Raw genomic sequence first — 12,421 nt, 5'->3', positions numbered from 1 at the left:
CAGTGGTCTTCACCAAGCTCAGCAGTGCCTGTTCCGGTGCTGTTTGCAGGCTTGAGCTGGAAACTCAGCAGCACAAATCCCCTTTGCAACTTAATCGCCTCCCAACCAGAAACACCTTTAAGATGCTGCCCCAAGGCTCCATTTCTGGAAGTGTGGGGCAAAACTCACTTGGGTGACTGAAGTAGGTTGATGCACTCTGTGAAAGCTGGCTTCTAGCATGAGAAATACTTTGAACCTTTTGAAGTAAGCACTAAGTCCCTGATGCTTTCAACACTGACCAATATAAGCACTACATAGCAAACTTTATGTTAACACAGGCAGTTGGAAGGGGGAAAAGGGGGAAAAAACTGTGTAAAAAGATACTCTGGTTTTGTCTTTTAACCTCCACACAGGAACGTGACACATCTCAGAGGCCGCCTGCGAGTGGCACTGGCTGGCAGCAGCTTCTCTGCAGGCAGACGCAGTAAGGCAGGCTGCCTCCAGCCAGGTATTACAGGCAAGGGGCTGTGGGGGTAGGGAAGAACTGATGGAAGCAGAGGGGAGAGCTAGAGGTGTGCTCAAACAAGCAGAGTTAAACAGTGGCAGACTTGATGTTCCAAACCGGTAAGTCTCTCACCCAGCTCTGTAGTACCAGAGGGTAATTGGAGCCTCTGTTACAGGAAGGATCTGGAGGTGCTGGAAGGTGTCCAGAGAAGGGCCATGAGGATGAGCAGAGGGCTGGAGCTGCTCTGCTCTGAGGACAGACTGAGGGAATTGGGGCTGTTCAGTCTGGAGAATAGAAGGCTCTGAGGAAACCTAATTGTGGCCTTCCAGTATCTGAAGAGGGCTACAAGAAAGCTGGGGAGGGACTTTTGAGGTTGTCAGGGAGTGATAGGACTGGGGCGGGACAGAACAAAACTAGAAATGGGGAGATTCAGATTGGATGTGAGGAAGAAGTTGTTCCCCATGAGGGTGGTGAGAGCCTGGCACAGGTTGCCCAGGGAGGAGGTGGAAACCTCATCCCCAGAGGTTTTGAAGGCCAGGCTGGATGTGGCTGTGAGCAACCTGCTGTGGTGTGAGGTGTTTCTGCTCATGGCAGGGGGGTTGGAACTGGCTGATCCTTGAGGTCCCTTCAAGCCCTGACAATTCTGTGAAAACTAACAGAAGAGACACATAAAAAAGACCCCTCAGAGCCTCAGGGCAGGGGACACCAAGAGATACAGGCAGTGCTGGTCTGTGGCAGGCTCTGCTACCCGGGTACGTGCTCTCCTGTGCAACGCTCACCAGCTTCCTGGAGCAGCTGAAACACGCAGCTGGTTGTTGTGTTGGAAATGGCAGCTTTGCCCTCCATTCGGTCCTTCCTGGCCGCGTTTCCCGCTGTGATTTGGTCCTTTGACTGCATGAGAACACATCCCGGCATATCTGGCAGCTCGTACACTTCTTTCGTTTTACCTTCATTAACTTTTTTACCCAGTTTCATGTCTAAAGAAGAGGGGGAAAAAGGTTTTGATCGAAGCGATTTAGAGGAACTTTTTCACCAAGTTTCAGCCCCGCAGGCTTCGCGTGCTTCTGCAGCTGCGTGCCCAGCGGCCGGCAGCATTCACCAGGGTGGCGATGCGCAGCAGGCGAGAGCCCTGCGGGAGAGCCCTGCGGCAGGGCCCCGGGCAGCGCCTCCAGGCTCCCCCCCGCAGCCAGCGCCGAGGCGGCCGCCCGGAGCTCCGCCGCCTGCCCACGCCGCTCCCGCGCCACGAGGGCCGCGCCGGGCCGCGGGGGCCCCCGCCTGAAGCCGCGCCGCCGCTGCCCACTTCAGTGGGTAGCTTTTAGCTCAGGAAGCCACACGGCGCGGCCCCACGGAGCATCCTCCGCCCGGGCCGGCTCAGGCTTGAAGCTTCGGCTGCAGGCGTTCCCCGGTCCCTTGGCGCCTCTCCTGCTCCCCCTCGGGCTGGGGCGCTGCCACCCAGGCAAATAAAGACACTTTTAGAAGTCATTAAAACTTTTCGGAGGAAAAGTTCGCTCGCACGGCCTGAGCCCGGCTGAGCGAGCAGCGGCGCCCTTCGGCCGGTCCCCCCCAGCGTTACCGACTCCCCCCCCGCCCAGCGCACCGGGATCGCGGCTCCCCCCGCGAGGGTGCGGGCATTACCTGATGCTGCGGGGGCCATGGCGGCGGCGGGAGCGGGCGCGGGCACCTAGGGCACAGAAGAGAGACTGAGCACACGCCGCGGGGCCCCGCCGCCGGGGTAAGAAGGGGCTGGCGGAAGGGGCGGGCAGGCGGGGCAGCGGCGGCGCCCGCCAATCACTGCCCGCCGCGGCGGGGCCGGCCCGCGCCCCTCTCCGCCCCGCCGAGCCCCCCGGGCGAGCCCCGGCCGCCACCCCCCTCTCGCTCCGCGCAAACACAGCCCCGGCCCCGCTTCCTGGCCAATGCCGGCGCCGCGCCGCGCCCGGCCCCCGGCTCCCCTCACCCCGCGGGCAAACACCACCCCCCGCCCGACCCCTTCGGCCTGTTGCACCCCAGCGGGGACAGCGGCTCCGGGGTCGTGAGCTGGGCTGGAAGCGGGGCCGGGGGCGGGGCGCTTCCGGGCGAGGCGGCGGCGAGGGGAGCGGGGGCGTCCCCGTCGTATGTAAATGAGGGAGGCCGCGCCGGCAGGCTACCGGCGGCTCCGCGCAGCGCGGCGCTGTTGGCTGAGCGGCGGCGGCGGCAGGGCGCGGGAGTCGCCACAGCGAGGCCGCGAGCGGGACCGCCGCCACCAGCACCGCGACCAGCGCCGGCACTAGCAGCGGGGCCGCGCCGCCCGCCGCCGCCACGTGCTGCCCGCGCCATGGAGCTGGAGGAGTTGGGCATCCGGGAAGAGTGCGGCGTGTTCGGCTGCATCGCCTCCGGCGTGTGGCCCACGGAGCTGGACGTGCCCCATGTGATCACGCTGGGGCTGGTGGGGCTGCAGCACAGGTAAGGGGGCGGCGGGGCCGGCAGGGAGGTCGGGATCGGGCTGGAGTGGGACCCCGTACGACACCGGCCGCTCCGCGGCGGTCCGGGCCGCGGCGGTTCCCCACGGCCGGCACGTGTAGCTGAGAGGGCCCGGGCTTGGCGCCGGCGGCGGGGGAAGGAGCGGGGCAGGGTGGGGAGAGGAGCGGACGGAGGGGGCCTGCCCGCCGCGCCGCGTCCCGTCCCGTCCCTTCCTCTGGCTCCGCGGCGGCGGGGAGCCGCGGCAGCATCCCGGTGGCGGAGGGCAACGAACGCCCCGCCGCCTCCCGGGTCGATCCCGCCGAGGGAGCAGCGCTCGGACGGTGCTTTGGACCTCAGCTGCATCTCGCCTAAAGTCGCGTCCGCCCTCCGCTGCTGCCGGCCACTGCCGGAGGCCACGCCGCCGGCCCGGGCGTGCGCACGATCCGCGCTGCCCTGGGGCCTCCGTGCGCGGAGACCGCGGCGTGGCCGGGCAGCAGGGATGCGCTCGGCGCTGCGCCCGCCGCCCAGTCCCGTCCCGCCCGGCCACGCCGCGGCCGTGTCACACGGGCGCTGACCTCCTGACCGCGCCGTGGCCAGCTCCGGCTGTCACTCCCATCTCACTCGAGATGCTGAGGTTCAAGCGCCACTCGGGCAAATCGGGACCGCTGAAATTGAGAGGTCCGAAACATTGGTAGTAGCCGCAGTTGTGCAGGTTCGGCACCAAACTTTCTCCTCTACCTGACGTGCCCGTGGCGGTATACGACAGCCGAGGCTGCGTGTGAGCCATGCGGCCGCAGAGCCACACAGCGAAGTTTGGGGCTGCCTGCTGTTGTTACTGGAGGCAGTACCGTTGTGTGCTGACACACGGAGTTAATTCTGTCAGCGGTGCCAGAGAGGCACATCCCGCTGGAGGGAACACATGCCCAGCCACACAGCAGCGTGCTGGGGGTGTGGTCCATGCTGGGCTTCCTCTGGTACAGGCACCTAGACACGCAGCTCAGCTTCCCGTTTGCAACACGGGGGGTAAATAATCCCACACCTGACAGCCTGGGCAGGTGGGCTCCCCCACGGACACGTGCACTGAACAGGTGAAAGCACGTTCTTTAAAGATTGTGAGGTCACAGACATGTAAAGCTTGCTCTGCAATTGTTTTGGGCCAGCCATAGGAAACTTCCCACTTTGAGATGCGTGTGGTCATTACAGCTGAGTTTCATAGGCTCGTCCTGGTAAGATGCTGCGTCCCTGCACGACTCCTGCGTGCTAAGCATCTCCTCTGGGTTGCAGGTGTGTCACTCAAAGCCAGTGACACTTGCCAGTGTCCACCAAAACCCTTGTTACTGGGGTGGCAGAGCTGCAGAATCCAGGGAACAAAGCCATGGAATCAGCAGTCTCATTTTAGGTTGCAGCATTTTGTCTGTGAAGAGGCTGGGGAGCCCCCAAAACCTTCCCCCATTTGTGCTTACACCGCTCCAGTGGGGGACTGCAGCTTCTGAGTTGGAAATACCATTATCTATTCCCATTGCTTTGCATCTCATTGTCTCAACTTTCCACTGCAACCTTTTTCATCAGTTCTCAATCCACTTTCCCCCCCCCCTGTTTTTCTTTTCTGATGGACACTTGACAAGTACATTTGATTTCCAGGGGCTCTTTAAGAGGGACCATCCCCTGGGGGGCAGAAGGGTAGCTGAAATCCTCATGCTGCAATTGGAATTGCAAGCAGCTCCTGAGGCCTGCAGGAGGATGCACACCCAAAGGCACCCATGCACTAGTCTCTGATTCTGCCCTTCTAACCACTCAAGAGCTGTCACAATTCCTAAGGGCTGCTTTCTCAGACATAGACATCACTGCACCTGTAAGGTGGGAGGCTCTGGTCAGTTAAGGTTTGCCTTTGCAAGCACTGAGCTGGCTGAGATGCTCCTGTTCCCATTTCCTTCCTTCTCGTTCCTCTCTAAGCTCTGCTTTTTCCTGCTGGGAGGTGCAGGAGAGGTGAGTTCCTATCAGGAACTAACAGAGTCACAGCTACTTTTCTGACTTCTTTTGGGAAGGCCTGCAGAGAACCAGACCTGAGGCTGGGCATGAGCTGCAGCAGTAAACGCCATGAAGCTCACCCTTTTCAAGTGTCTCTTTACTATATTCCTTTAGAAACAGGGGAATATCATAGCCTCAGTCAGGGTTGGAAGGGACCACAAGGCTCATCTAGTTCCAACCCCCCTGCCATGGGCAGGGACACCCCACACTAGATCAGGCTGGCCAGAGCCTCACCCAGCCTGCTCTTAAACACCTCCAGGGACAGGGCCTCAACCACCTCCCTGGACAACCCATTCCAGGGCTTCACCACTCTCATGGGGAAGAACTTCCTGCTCACCTCCGGCCTGAATCTCCCTACCTCCAGCTTCATTCCATATGCCAGAGAGGACTGGTGAGTATTAAAGGGCAGTCCCAGCCAGGCCTAAGTGGCTAACAGAAGCTTTCTTGGCCACTGGAAAATACAACCCTTAGACCTCACCTCCAAATCAGTGAGGATGTGTAGGCAATGACTACTGCCCTTAGATCCTCCTAGGCCCGTGCTGTGCAGGGTAGTCCTGTGCAATAAATCAAATGCCAGGTTGTAGCCCTGACTCCATTTTAGATTAAAACCAAACTCAAACAAAACCTTGCAGCATGGCATTGTGGCAACCTGCATTTTGCAGGGGACTGATCCTCAAGGAAGAGGCAGCCCCTGGGAACACCTTTGAAACCTGTGCTCTTAAAGACCCAGGTTGTTTGGTACATGCCTCTACAACACGGGGCACAAATTCCGCCTGATTTCGGCTCCCAGGTAGCTACTTGTAGTGATGTGAAGGACTTTCCTGGTCCTGATCAGTAGCCTGGAACGAGCTGAGAATTTGTGTTGCAGTGTTGAAAAGAGACTGCAGCAGTGGAAGGCTTTGCTTCAGCCAGGGGGGGTGTAAGTAAAGAGTTGAGACTGCAGGCTGAAGCATGAATTCAACAGCAGGTGCTTGGGGGGCCCTCACTCCTTTCCCCGTGGGAAGAAATCAGCCTGCATTCATAGGCAGGGTTCTGGAGCAGATAGAGGACTTGGACTCTCACTGTCTCCACGTAAGCAGCAACTAACAACAAGGTTTGTGGTGTCCTCCTTATCACCAGTTTTAAGTGAAAGCAGCTGCTAGATTCTGGAGGCTTACATTCTAAGTGCTTTGCAGCAGAGGTGGCTTTCTGTTGGCTTTGACTTTCTAATGGTGAACTAACCATGAGTTAGGATGAGAACCAAGATGTTCCCAGGCACAGGCCTTCCACACACCAAGAACAGGGTCCCAGGTTAACTGCAGACCACTGCCAAGTGATTTTCTGGTTCCAGCTCATTTTCCAGCTGTGATAGCAGCGACTCCTCATGATGTTTGAAACTTTGAAGCTAGTACTGTTACTCTGCTGTCAGCCTTAGCAAGGCTTAAAAGTGGCTGTTCTAAATCATCATCATCACCACTTTGGGAACAAAGTGGCCGCAAATCTCCGGCCAGCATGCCAAAACAAAGGCAGGGGGTAGTGCTGAGGAGAGGAGTGGCTCTCAGGGGGTGGGGAGGGAAGGAGGGAGGAGGAGTGCTCTGAGTTACAAAGCTATTAAACGTCATCTGAGGCCTTGACCAGGCCAAATCTGCAGAGTTAATCTTGGGACAAGTGTGAGGGCTGTTAACTTTTTGCAAAATTGCCTGGGAAATGGTTTTGGCAGCAGGACTGTGTGTACTGCATGTAGCCAGCTGCCTGCTGGCATGGAGAGAAGGTCTTTTAAAGGCCTCTTCTGTGCAGGTGAAGTCCTGTCAAGTCAGGGAATGCTCTTTGTCCCAGCTGGGTCTATGGATGGGATCTGTTAGGAGCATCAAAGTCTATCTGGAGTGGAGGCTTGGCCAGCATGGGGTTTTGATCCCTTCCCTCTTACTGGCCACACAGGGGAACCTAGAGAATTACCAGTGGAAGTGAGGAGTCATAGAATTGCCAGGGTTGGAAGGGACCTCAAGGATCAGCCAGTTCCAACCCCCCTGCCATGGGCAGGGACACCTCACACTACAGCAGGTTGCTCACAGCCACATCCAGCCTGGCTGCAAACACTTCCAGGGATGAGGCTTCCACCACCTCCCTGGGTAACCTGTGCCAGGCTCTCACCACCCTCATGGGGAAGAACTTCTTCCTCACATCCAATCTGAATCTCCCCACTTCCAGTTTTGCTCCATCCCCCCAGTCTTATCACTCCCTGACACCCTCAAAAGTCCCTCCCCAGCTTTCTTGTAGTCCCCTTCAGATACTGGAAGGCCACAATTAGGTTTCCTCAGAGCCTTCTCTTCTCCAGACTGAACAGCCCCAACTCCCTCAGTCTCTCTCCATAGCAGAGGTGCTCCAGCCCCCTGCTCATCCTTGTGGCCCTTCTCTGGACACCTCCCAGCACCTCCAGATCCTTCCTGGAACAGAGGCTCTAGAACTGGACCCAGAGCTCCAGCTGCAGTCTCAGCAGAGTGGAGCAGAGGGGCAGAATCCCCTCCCTGACCCTGCTGGCTATGCTTCTCTCCCAGTTTTCTGCAGTTACTGGTTGCTTCCCACCAGCCATCCTGCCAGATGCCTACACTCAGTAAGCATGAGCAAAGTGTTCACCTACCTTTCAGATACAGTGTCTTGGCTACAAGATAGATTTCTCTTTCTAAAGGGCCATTATCAAGCTATTGCTGTCCTGTCTGAATCCTTCATGCAAGGAGCCTGAACTTGGCAGGGGTGTTTGGATGGGAATTTGTGAGGAAGGTGGCTGTGTCACAGGTCATGATCATGATCATTTGGCCTGTGACATATTGCCCTCCTCATTTAATCTCAAGAACCCTTGATTCAGGGTTCAGCAGCTCTCCCATCCCCGGCTGCAGGAGCTGCAGTGTAAAATGTTAATTGTCTGCAGGCCAGATTTTGTTATGAACCACACTTCTGTCTGAGATTCCTATGGACCAGAGGAGCTAAGGCGTTTGTCTAGCTACTGCTTGGGTTTCTGTCTGGCGTTTTACCAAAGCAGTCCTGCTCTCTGTGCTGCTAAAACATTCTGGGCTGCTCTCAGACAGACACTTAGTAAATGTGAATATATCTTTTAGGTCTGTCTTGGTTTATAGGCCATTGTCTGTTGCTGGGTGCTGACAGCCCTGTTGTTGTCATGCCACAAAGCTTGCTCCTGCAGGAAGAGAGCAGGAGCAGAGACCTTTTAGCTGTGGTGAGCTGCTTGGTTTACATCAGTTCCTGCAGGGCTCAGGTTCCTGCCTGCTGCTTTTTGGAAAGTGGAGGTGAACCAGGTTTCCATTCCAGCAAGGCTCAAACCTATTAAGGAGGGAATGTGTCACAAGAGAATGCACTTCTGTCACAAAATGCACTTCTCAGTTCTTACTGCTGCATGTGGAGTAGTCAACTGGAGTGAGATAGGCAAGGAGGAGTGGAAAACCCAGAAGGGAAGTGGTGCCCAGAGGTGTACACAAGAGGAGATTTCAGAGACAGCCACTCTTCATTGTGGCCAGCAGACTTCTTACAGGAACCTAGCCACAGAGGTAGGCTGAGGCTGTTGGCTTCTCTCCACCCTGACTGTCATTAAGTTGCCTCTGTAAGCATAATCAAGCTCTCCAGTAATGGTCACAGGTCTGTGCTGGTGGCTTGGCTGCCCATACTTCCCATCTGAGCCTGGTGCATGGAGGGAGGGCTGTGCAGAGCACAGGAGGTTCCTGCTGGGTAGCTCAGTTCAGACAGGCTGTACTGGCTGCTCTTTCTGCCATGTCTCAAACTGCTTTCCTTGTGAACTTGGAACAAACCAATAATGTTGCAGGAGGGGCTTTTTATTAGCTTAGTCCTAATTTAAATCAGTTCTGCCAGCTGGTTAACCACTGAGCCCCATGAGTGCTTGTGCCAACACAAATGAGAATTTGCTGCTGGAGAAGGAACAAAAGGTTGAGAGTCTGGAGGAAGAGCCTTTCAAGCAGACTGTGATGCTGGTAACCAACAAAGCAAGCATTTGTGCTCCCAGAAGCTCATTCTCCATGCATTTGGCCCAAAAATGGTTTGGTCAAGAGGAAATAATCTAAATGGAGCATTGAGAAGACTCCCCAGGGTGACAGCCCTATCCTAGACATGTAAAGTGACCCACCAGTCAGTCCATGACTGTGCTTTAGAGGAGAATGGAACTTCTTAATAGAGGCCAGAGTGGTGGTCTCCACTGATCTGCTACACCTCAAAAATACCAGGTATTGCCATTTGCAGACTGGGGAGGAGAGAGATTTGCCCTCACAGTAGCCTGAATGCCCCCTGCCCTGCTAATAGTGCAGGTATTTGAGGAGGGAGAAGAGCAAAGCCCTCCCTTTATGTGTTTTTTTCCTAGGATTGCAGCTCTTGCCATCTTTGCTTGGTGCTGGTTTGGATTTTTTAGGATGGATCATTTGGGTGATTCCCTGGCCTGGCTTTTCTGCTAAAAAGGAACCATGGTGTGGATTTGTCTGAGAAGGCCTCTCCTGAACCTTCTCACTCCTCAGTGCTCTCACACATAACCACTGAGCATGTGTCAGATGATGTCCCAAGTTCCACTCACCCTGCCCATGAGTGCCTAGACTAAATAGTGTATGACTGGAGCACCTCTGCTGTGAGGACAGGCTGAGGGAGCTGGAGGTGTTCAGCCTGAAGAAGAGATGGCTCCAGGGAGACCTAACAGCAGCCTGCCAGTACCTGAAGGGGGCTACAGGAATGTTGGAGAGAGACTGTTTGCAAAGGGCTGCAGGGACAGGATGAGGCACAATGGCTTCAAACTATAGAAGGGCCCATTTAGGTTGGATGTTAGGAACAAGTTCTTTACCATGAGGGTGGTGGAACACTGGAAGAGGTTGCCCAGGGAGGTGGTTGAGGTCCCATCCCTGGAGATATTCAATGTGTGGCTGGACAGGGCTCTGGGCAACCTGATCTAGCTGGGGATGTCCCTGATGACTGCAGGGGGGTTGGACTGGATGAGCTTTGGAGGTCCCTTCCAACCCAGAGCATTCTATGATTCTGTGATTCTAAGACTGTAATCAATATGAAGCTGTGATCAGAGCAGAGCCACCACACCAGCACAAGCTCAGAATACACTGGAAGGATGAGTTGCATTCACTACTGCTATTTTGGAAGGGGCTTTCTGTCAGGAATCCTTCACTCTAACAACATTGTGCTTAGCCCAGTGTCACTGCCCTGGGAGGTGCTGTGGAAAGGAGGCAGACCACAGCACTAGACAACTGGGATTCTAAATGGGCAACTTCATCTTATTTTGTCTCTAAGCCAAACATGATGGGAATCATAGCTGCAGCTGCAGTGAGGGAAGAGTGTCTTGATGGTACTTTATCTGTCTCAGCAGCCTACAGCTTTAACTAAATTGTTGTCTATATGAATGGGAGGAGCACAGAAATGTTAGATGATGCCACATGCCCCATACCACACCACCTTTGACCAAAAGGAAGTGTGAACAGCAGGAAAGAAGACAGCTTTTGGACAAAACAATTACTCCAAGCAAGCTGTGCTCTGCACTCACAAAGCACAACAGAAGTGGGATCCCCCTCATAGGGAGCTCCACCTTTGGACATCCATATGTTTATCAGGTAAATCCTGCTCTCTGGAAAGTTCTTCTGAGGAAAAACACCCCACTTTTACTTGACAAACCACCTGTGTTCTTTGTCTTTTTTCTGTTGCTTCATGTCTGCCCGCCAGTGTCGACTGCACAGTCTCCAAGGAGAGACTGCAAGTGTGCTCTGCAATGTTCTGCCATGCTCTGAGCAAAGAATTTGCCTCAGTGCTTCTGTGCAGTTCTCACCTGAGCAACAGCATTTTAAACCAGCTCTCTTGCAAGGTCTGCTCGTTGGAATTTATGAAAGACCTGCTTGTTTTGGTTTGTGAAAGACCTGCTTACTTTTATTGATAAGCCTTTCATATTTCCTGGAATAAGAGAAAGATTTTGTGGGGGACACTGTGCTGACTGAGAGCAGGGCCTTGGGAAGATTGTGAGCCTTGTGCATCACTCAACTTTAAGTGCAGTTTGTCTTTGCAGTGCTAACTGCCTCCCTCAGGTCAGCCTTTCTTGGAGGGCAGTCACACTGCAACTAAACCAACCTTTGAGCTGCTCAGTTGGGCCTAGCACAGCTGAGAACTTGCTCTGGGCTGCTTCAACTCCCACAGAAAACTATTTGCCTTTCTTTTTCCCCCCCTGACTGGACTCAGTCTTGTGTCAGGGTAGTAAGCTGCACTGGTTTATAAGGGGATCCAGCAAGCATCAGGATGCTCAAAGTAGTGAGGAGAAAAGGGGATCTTGTTGCCAGGAGTTAACAAACCAGCTTCAGCCTTGCACTCCTGGAGCAGAGCAGGTAGAGCTGGAGATGTAAGTGATCCAGGTTGTTTCTCAAAGCTAAAGTGAACAAGGCTGGGTAAATGTGACAGAGTGGATTAGGGTTGGATCAACAGGTTCCTGGTGAAAATCCCGAGTTACTTGACATGTGGAGGGGGTAACTTGTGATCTTAGCACTGCTAGGAACAGCAAAGTCTTCAGCTGGGATCCTCTAGGCATCTTTCTCTGACCTCTTTGCTTTAAGAATGCTACTCAAATGGTAAGAGATAAAATCTGCCCTGGTGGAAATTATTTACCTTCGTAATGTCTCTCATCAAAGAATTAACAAGAACATAATTAACCACAGAGCAGGAAGCAAAGCACCATGTCCAGAAATGTTTGTGTGTAGGACTTTTGTGAGGAGGAACTTGGGTGGAATTTAGGCCTCTGTGTATAAACAAACCCAGTGGCTGCTGCAGGAAGAACTCCACTGCTTGACTTTGGTCATGCCCTCATGTGTGCTCAGAAGTGACTTAACTTTGGCAGGGCTTTGTAGGTCTCTGCCCAGACATGACTGAGATCCAGACAGGAGTTATTCTGCTTGAATACACTGAAGGGAGAGCCCTGGGAATGCATGCCTTGCAGGCAGTGCAGGCTGCAGAGCACTTACACAATCACAAAATCAAGTAGTGACCTCTAGGATTTTGCAGAGTAAAGGTTAGTTATGGCATGGCCTTTGCCACTTCTCATGTCATGGTTTCTGTACTCTGTTTGGTCACTAGACAAGTCAGAACCACAGACTGCTCTGGGTTGGAAGGCACCTCCAAAGCTCATCTAGTCTAAACCCCTCTGCAGCAAGCAGGGACCTCCTCAGCTACATCAGGTTGCCCAGTCAGACCCCTTGCCAAGTACAGAAGAGGGACCAGAACCCACATGTGCCCCTTCCAGAGGGGCATCAACTTGGTGCAGTTTCTTTCTGGCTCGTTGCTGAACAGCACCATACCTTCAGGGGGCAGATGGGGATGGTCCCCTGCCCAGCACAGGGGAGTGGCAAGGCCAGGAGGAGGAGAAAGGCTGTAGAGGAATGAAGTGGTGTGTTTCCCCCACCAGCCTTGTCTAACCAAAGAGAAGTTCCCTCACAGCTTCAACTGTTTGGT

General features: G+C 54.7%; 2 protein-coding genes across 2 annotated transcripts in view; one reads left to right on the top strand and one right to left on the bottom strand.

The window, feature by feature from the left end:
• PAICS (phosphoribosylaminoimidazole carboxylase and phosphoribosylaminoimidazolesuccinocarboxamide synthase) overlaps positions 1–12,421 on the bottom strand; it is a 40,676-nt gene that overhangs the window by 7,303 nt on the left and 20,952 nt on the right. Inside the window, exons 10-11 of the mRNA XM_054163165.1 lie at positions 2,120–2,165; positions 1,264–1,461 (exon numbers count right to left, since the gene is read on the bottom strand). Of these exons, the coding sequence (XP_054019140.1) occupies positions 1,264–1,461; positions 2,120–2,165 (244 nt within the window). The remainder of the gene's footprint in view (positions 1–1,263; positions 1,462–2,119; positions 2,166–12,421) is intronic.
• PPAT (phosphoribosyl pyrophosphate amidotransferase) overlaps positions 2,766–12,421 on the top strand; it is a 48,000-nt gene continuing 38,344 nt past the window's right edge. Inside the window, exon 1 of the mRNA XM_054163183.1 lies at positions 2,766–2,923. Coding sequence (XP_054019158.1) covers positions 2,796–2,923 — 128 coding nt within the window. The 5' untranslated portion in view covers positions 2,766–2,795. The remainder of the gene's footprint in view (positions 2,924–12,421) is intronic.

This window comes from Dryobates pubescens, chromosome 1 (assembly GCF_014839835.1).
Source record: "Dryobates pubescens isolate bDryPub1 chromosome 1, bDryPub1.pri, whole genome shotgun sequence".
Taxonomy (NCBI): Eukaryota; Metazoa; Chordata; class Aves; order Piciformes; family Picidae; genus Dryobates; species Dryobates pubescens.
This window is presented reverse-complemented; position numbering and strand designations above follow the sequence as displayed.